The sequence below is a fragment of the Ictalurus punctatus genome, chromosome 17, assembly GCF_001660625.3.
Source record: "Ictalurus punctatus breed USDA103 chromosome 17, Coco_2.0, whole genome shotgun sequence".
Classification (NCBI taxonomy): domain Eukaryota; kingdom Metazoa; phylum Chordata; class Actinopteri; order Siluriformes; family Ictaluridae; genus Ictalurus; species Ictalurus punctatus.
The window spans coordinates 11,138,395-11,146,213 of NC_030432.2; the positions used below are offsets into that span (position 1 = coordinate 11,138,395).

At 40.7% G+C, this 7,819-nt stretch overlaps 1 protein-coding gene across 2 annotated transcripts in view; it reads right to left on the reverse strand.

Annotated features, from left to right (window-relative positions):
* The window catches only part of pafah1b1a (platelet-activating factor acetylhydrolase 1b, regulatory subunit 1a), a 28,613-nt gene extending 21,535 nt beyond the window's left edge, over positions 1 to 7,078 (reverse strand). The window contains exons 1-2 of one of the 2 annotated variants that reach the window (XM_017490136.3): positions 6,680 to 7,078; positions 1,645 to 1,879 (exon numbers count right to left, since the gene is read on the reverse strand). In XM_017490136.3, coding sequence (XP_017345625.1) covers positions 1,645 to 1,676 — 32 coding nt within the window. In that variant the 5' untranslated portion in view covers positions 1,677 to 1,879; positions 6,680 to 7,078. 2 annotated transcript variants of the gene reach the window in all.
* Positions 7,079 to 7,819: the final 741 nt, after the last annotated feature.

A 7,819-nucleotide genomic window follows, 5' to 3' on the forward strand; every position in this document is an offset into this window, starting at 1 on the left:
TGTACACTCACAGAGCACTTTATTAGGAACACTGTACCAATACTGGCTTGGCTCTCCTCTCTGCCTACTCTCAAAATGGTCTCAATTCTTCATGGCATGGATTCCACAAGATGTTGGTCCATGTTGACATGACCATCATGTCACGAAGACTTTTGCTTTGTGACATGGTGCATCATCATGCTGGAATTAGCAATTAGATGAGTAAATTGTGGCCATGAATGGTTGCACATGGTCAGCAACAATATTCAAATAGGCTACAGCATTCAAGCAATGATTGATATTAACAGGCCCAAAGTGTGTCAAGAAAACATTTTTCACACCATTGCACCACCTCCACCAGCCTGGACTGTTAAAACAAGGTATGTTGGGTCCATGGATTCATGCTGTTGGTGCCAAATTCTGACCCTACCATCTATGTGCCACAGCAGAAACTGACATTCATCAGACCAGGCTACATTTTTCCAGCCTTCAACTGTCCTGTATGGGTGAGCCTGTACCCACTGTCGCTTTCTGTTCTTGGCTGACAAAAGTTGAGCACAACATGGTCTCCTGCTTTTCATCCACCTCAAGATTCGACATGATGTAGTGAGCAGAAAAGCATCTCAGAATGCACAATTGTATCGAATGGTTATCCGAGTGACCGTAGCTTTTCTGTCAGCTCAAACCAGTCTGGCCTTTTTCTGTTGACATCTCTCATTAACAAGGCATTTCTGTCCACAGCACTGCCACACACTGGACGTTTTTTCTTTATTGCACTATTCTGTTCTGAGTAAACTCTAGAGACTGTCCCAGGAGATCAACAGTTATAGAAATACTCAAACCAGCCCAGTCTGACACCAGCAATCATGTGTGTAGTTTTATAAGGAAATGAGCTGTAAGTTTTATTGAGCATCTCGCGGAAGCAGACACGGTTCTTCTGGAGACTTTGACTGGCGCAGTTGCTTCTTATTTTTGCAGCAAAACTCAGCACCCTTCATTGTGTTTTTTGTCTGAAAATTGGTTTCTTACTTAATATGCTGCTTTCTTTCTGTAACTTAATTTTGTGCAAGAAAACTAATGCTTGGGAAACTAAAATGTTTTGTACTGACTTGATGGGGGGGGGGGGGGGGGGGGTGATAATTTTTTTTTTTTTAAATCAATAAAGTTTGAACTAGAAATTAAAATAGGGTGTCTAAAACTTTACACAGTACTGTATATGGCACCAATGATAAGCTATAGAAGTGGCTACCAAGGCGTTGATTAAACGTCTTCTTTCTCAAATGAAACACTCTCATGCTTAATTACATTATGTTTGGGTTAATGCGGACGGCAGTCTTCCTACAGTCACTTATTTATTTCTCTTGACCAGACTGAGCACAGTTAGCAATGATCTTTTTAACTGTCAGGGTTTTAACTCATCATAGGGTCATGGTGAAGTGCTTAATGGAGTGAATAAACAGGCAAGACTAGGCAAGCAGGAACTCAAGCAATTATATAATGGTGTAATACATTTTCACCAGTACAGTGTAATATGGGCTGACGCACTGTGCCGAGTGGACAGTTACAGCTGAAAAAGACCATCTCCACAAACACACGTCTTAGGTTCCACTGAACAAATATGAATATGTGCATAAGAAGGCAGAGCATGAAAGCTTGTGGACTCACAGTTCATCCCGTTGTCTCTGTGACAGCACCATGTTGGCAGTGGGGAGGGAGGGGGTTCAGGTGAAAGGTGTGCAGCAGCTGCTGTCTCCTTGGCAGGAGATCACCGATCGAACACAGACTCCGGCTCACAGGGACGTACGCTGCTGACGCTGTCTTCTTCTCCTGACAGACCAGCTCCAGTGAACACTGTGCAAAGACAGTCTGTGAACATCCACCAGTCAGAGCGTCACTGCATCTGCATAACGAAAGCAACACACAGGAAGGTGAGACAACATCAGACCAAGCCAGAAACATCTTACAGAAGTCAAGCATGCAATGAAAAGAGTGTCCCAACCCAAATCCCTAGATATTTCAGTCAGACTTGGCTTACTAGGTAAATAAAAAACGTTATCAAATATGCCATCTGTTCATCTCTCCCTCATATACATTTCTCTCTGCACTCAGACTGCCATGCTGAGTATTTTGGAGTCCTGCTGCCCCTGTTTGAAAAGTGGTCCGATGACCCAGATTCAAGCATCAACCTATATCAGCAACCCAACGCCCGTCCTGCTTAACAGCAGCAAACAGATTTCTTAATCCGTAAAGACCAAGACCACCACCCACGGCTAAAAATAACTATTGTCCTAAAATGTTTAACAACGTTTGAATCGCTAATCCAACCTTTATGCTTTACAAAGCACCGTAAAGTGGAGATTCTCAGCTCTTCAGCAGTGTCACATTCATTCAGACGCTCCGTAGTGAACGTGGGTACGTCATCACGTTCTGCAGCACTGATTCATCAAGGAAACCCATACAGTTTGTTCCTCTGAGCCAAACAGGAATGGTTGTTGATACATAGTCCCACCCACCATGCCCTGTTTCAAACGGTCATCTACTCCAATCAACATAGGCTTTGGTCTTTTGAACCACCAATCCACTTGTTTCTTTGAAAGTTCCTCATTTGAGAGATGGAGGGCAGCAGACATGGCAACAACAAAAAAAAAAGACTGTCCTTACTGAATCCAGTTTGGTTGTTATATTATGTAAATACTTCTTATATAATTAGTGAAAATCATTTGCACTTTATTTTTGTTGCACAAGATAGTTTTCACTATTTGTAACACTGTTGCTGCATTTGTTCAATTGATATATTTCTCTAAAAAAAAAAAAAAAAAAAAAAAGCACTTGCTTCGGTGTTATTATATAATAATCCATTTACTTTACTCCATGAACTTTCTTGGGCATGTCCACATCTTCAGTAAATAAAATACACCTGTTTTTCACGGAACACTAGAATAGTACTGTAATAAATGGCTATAACTTGCTTAGGGAATGTTAGATGTAGAAAAAAAAATCATTTGGAAGCCTAAAACATCCAAGTAGAACTTTCTAAAGAAAAGAAAATCCAAACTTCAGGAGGCTCTGCTTGATTCCACAGTATTAAAAATAAACAAGCAAGCAAGCAAACAAACACCCCACCAAATCGTTTTTCTTAAAATAATGGTAAATTCATCCATTCTCAGACAAAACAAATGTAACATTGGGACTAGTTTTAAAATGGTATGGCACTTGATGCTGACAGCTAGAATAGGTTTGGGTTTTTTTTTTGTTTTTTTTTAAATAATAATAATTAAAATGCAGGAGAGTCAGGTGCCCCAAAATTTGTTCTAGGCCTTTAAGGGTTAAATTTACTAACACACAAAACATCGTAATCTCAATGAGAACCTAAAAATCCAAGCAGAAGGTACATACTCACACAAAAATCAGAGCATGTGGTAAATAAGGAAGATTTATGCCCATAGCAATAATAAAATCTTGTTAGACCTCCACCCTGTTCATAAATTCGTTAATCCCCTGGGAATACTGTAAGAATCCTATATTTTTATTTAAATGCAGCATACAGCCTACACAGTAAGCATGTAAAAGAAAGCAAGAAGAGCACATGTTCTGTAAATGATAAGCTATGTATTGAAAAAGAAAGGCTACATAATTCTGACTTAAGTCAAACAGCACTTTCAGTTCACTCATTAAGAGTATAGCTTTAACAGAACCGGATAACTCATGCACCTTTCTGAGTACTACTTCTCTGAGCATGACTCAGAGAAAACAACCTTGCTCAATATACACCATCCAAAACTGATCAAAAGAGATTTTCCTACACAATAGATTCTCCCTAAATAGCATAGCAATGCTGCTGATATTTAGAATACCACCAATTTTCCCTAGGAAAAAAGCAAAAAGGTCTTCTTTTTAAAAAAAAAACAAAAACAAAACAGAGCCAACTAAACAGTGAGAGCAGGAAGCCATGTTGTGAATGTGAATGAGAAGGCAGTGTGCTCCCTCAGTCTCTCCTTCTGTCTCACTGTAAGTGGAGCCTCCATGAAATACCATTTCCTACTGAATGTTATCAACAGTCCTACACACAACAAAAGCAGAAGATAACTGGATCGCCATCATTTTAGGGCACCTATTAGTCAGAACAAAGACTGATATTTTTGATTTATTTGTTATTTGATTTGGTTTAGTTCCATACTGTGCACAAACAAGCCAAAAAGCAAAACAAACAAACAAACAAACAAACAAACAAACAACACACGACTGAGGTGTGTGTTGGGCTAAAGATGCACCTGGAAATATGGTGACGAAAAAAGGTAAACAAAGCTTAACCAAACATGCGTAGAAATCCTTCACAGAAAAATCACCCCAACATACACTCTTCAGCTAAAAATATGTGGACATCTGACCATCACATCCATATGCGGTTCTTCCCCAAACTGTTACGAAGTTGGAAGCGCGCAATTGTACAGGATGCCTTACACCAAGACAACATTACAATTTCCCTTCACTGGAACTAAGAGGCCCAAACCTGTTCCAGCATGACAATGCCCCTGTGCACAAAGCAACGTCCATGAAGACACAGTCTGCCAAGGATGGAGTGGAAGAACTTGAGAGGCCTATACCGAACCCTCACCTCAACCCCACCGAATATCTTTGGGATGAACAGGAACGCCGACTGCATCCCTGGCCTCCATCTCCCGACCTCACTAACACGCTTGCGGTTGAACGGGCAAAATTCCCACAGCCACGCTTCAAAACCTAGTGGAAAGCCTTCCCAGACGAATGGAGGATAATATAACGACATCACAGGGGGAATAAATCTGGAACTGGATGTTCAGAAAGCAAATGTGGGTGTGCAAACGTAGGTGTCCACAAACTTTTGGCTGCACTGTGTATATCGGGTTTTGCAACATATTCCAAATGTTTCAAACAGCAGTGCAACTTAATCTACACACTGAAGTTACACCGCCTTACCGTCAACCTGCTTTACTTGGCTCATTACGTAGTACCTCTTGGAATCCCACTAAAACACAATCTCCTCGTGCCTTATTTCATGCAAAGACTTTGCATGGTTTCTTAGCAACTGTCTGTGTAGAGTGGAACCACAGAGCAGTGGTGGAGTCCAGTGGCAATTATCCATTACTACTTTAATCGGCCCGTCTGGCTTGACGGAACCGCCGTTATGAAACGGTATACGTTTCTGCCAAAAAAGGTTGCTGACTGGAAGCTCTTCTGAGTGGTGCAGGAGACCATAAATAACAGTATAACAAGTCGGTTAAAGCATCAGAAAATTACTGTGCTCAAAGCATTTTTGGCAACAACACCAAAAAAAACCTTATACATGCAAAACAAGCCAATTCAGGTACATTCTCAGAAATACAGCTAGCAAACTATACCAAACAGTGGTACCATCAAGAAAAAAAATTTTTCATAGAAGATGAATTTAAAAAGGTACACCATAAGCACATACACAGGTAAAAGATATACACTAAAAGGTACAAGATGGTACCGCCCCACCAGGACAGTGCCTTTATTTCTGAGAAAGTACCGTTACACACACACACACACACACACACACACACACACACACACACACACACCATGTCCTTTCAGCTCATTTGTCTGAATGCTGGCTGTGAACTGGCAGTGTTCACTGAAGCTCCACCCAGCCTGGGATGTTTCAGCCATCCATCATGGCCTAATAATGTTCAACTGATATACAATTCAACACACCTGAAATCAAGTGCTCACCTGTTCCTGCAGAGACAATCTGTCAACACCTCTGATGAGTAAAACAAACCGTCTGACATTTCATACAATTAAAATGTTTACTTTATGTGCTTTAAAAAATAAAAACCTTTTTACACTCGTTTAAAAAGTCTTAGCTTAAAATACATGGATTATCGGGGTTATGTTTTATTATGTTTGCAATTGTATTAACACACAAACCCGGTGTTAGTTAGCTGAGATCATCTACCAAGCTTGCAGTGATTACTTTTCAAATCGCTTCACTAATTAGGCCTGTATTAACGTTAGCGTAAAGGTGATGGTTGACATTTAATAAAGGAGCCGTTTATGTAAAGAGCAGTAGAATGTTAATTTATTAAAGAATAAATAAGCGACCCAGATGAGAAGCGTGCAGCTGTGGGCAGAAACAGCTAACTCATCCGCTCTAACGTTTAACAGTCAGCTTGTTGCACCTCCCGGCAAACCGGCTCAACATTTCGCCTACAATTTTACTGTCTCAAATCTGCCGGTTGGCGTTATATTCCCAGAGGCCGAACTTGTTTACTGAGCTTGAACATCAACATTTCAGCGGCGTGTCCTCCGTCCTTAGCGACGTTAGCAAACTGTTGATAGGCGCCGCCGCCTCGCGCTAGAAAGCTCGCGCAGCCTAGCGTTGCTGAAATGACGTGTTGATTCACCGGTGGCTAACCTGCTAGCTATGCTACCGAAAACATCACAACCACTAAGCGCGCGCGCGCGCACACACGGCAAAATTACACACACTCGATTAAAGTAAGACAATTTCAAAGTGTCCTCTGGTCATTTTAATAGAGCAATGAAATCTGGCAAACCAAAAGAAGACTCTGAACTATTTCTCTAACGGCCCGTCCGCCATTTTGAGACACTGCAAAAAAAAAAAAAAAGGAGGTGCATTTTTTTCTCTCGCTTCCTTCAGTACAACCCTACATACAATTACACGAAAGACACTTACCCTACAGTGTCACCGCCGAATTCGTATCCGTAGGAGCCAAGCAAACGGGAAGCAATTAAATGTTGGTAAAGCAGAGGACCTGAAAGATGTAGGTCTACCTCCGTGCCTCTTCTCTCTGGTTAGCTTCTAGCAGCAGCTACCGTTGTTTTCTCTACAGCATTCGCTAACGCGGACTGCGCATGCGCAGATTTACAGCGACGCGGAGCGCACGCCCTTCACTTTCTCCCAGTCTCATTTTAAACAATTTAGGTTGGTTAACTGTAACTAGTAATAATCCAATTAAACACTCTCTGCCTCGTTTTACTATAAGGAGTTTAAAACTGGACTAAAAAGTAATCTTGTCTTTGGGAATTTTCAATGACCTCAAACTGAGCGCGGTCACACACTAGCATCAGTCATGAGCAACCTGGCCCCGCGAGGCACCTGTTAATGACGTCACCTGGCGGATTTTATATTAATGGCAATCTTAAACGTGAATTACACAATTACTGATAGAAATGAAACTGTATTTCATTGTCCTGGATAGATATGAGCATGCATGTGTGCTGCACAAGGTTGGACTAAACATTATTTGTATGAGATGCTGAATAGGGGAAAAGGAGTTTGGGCAAATAGAGGAGGAATAAAATAAGCCATGCATGCTGCTCATGTGGTACCGTTTGCTAGCTATTTTACCGAAACAGCACAACCACTAAGCACACACTCGATTAAACTAAGACAATTTCCTCTGGTATAATATGTGCTATAAAAGCAAATCAGATTGATTAAAATCTTATGATCTGAATTTAATACCAACACAAACTTCATATTGTGGTTGAAATTGAGTTGAGTAACATAATTGGTTATGGATAAAGAAATAATCTATCCATCTAACTAACACACACACACACACACACACACACACACACACACACACACACGAGTAAAGTAACTGATTTTAAGATGGTAGAGTAAGGCAGGATTTTCAAGGAAACAACATATCCAAAGATATGTTTGGTGCTTTTTCGAATAACTGAGAATTTGTTCAGATTATACACAGCTCATATAAAATATACCAAGTCTAAACGGGTACATGATTAGCAGATTAATGAACCTTCGCATTAGTTATCTGCAGATGCAAGAACTTTAGTAGAACTGTAT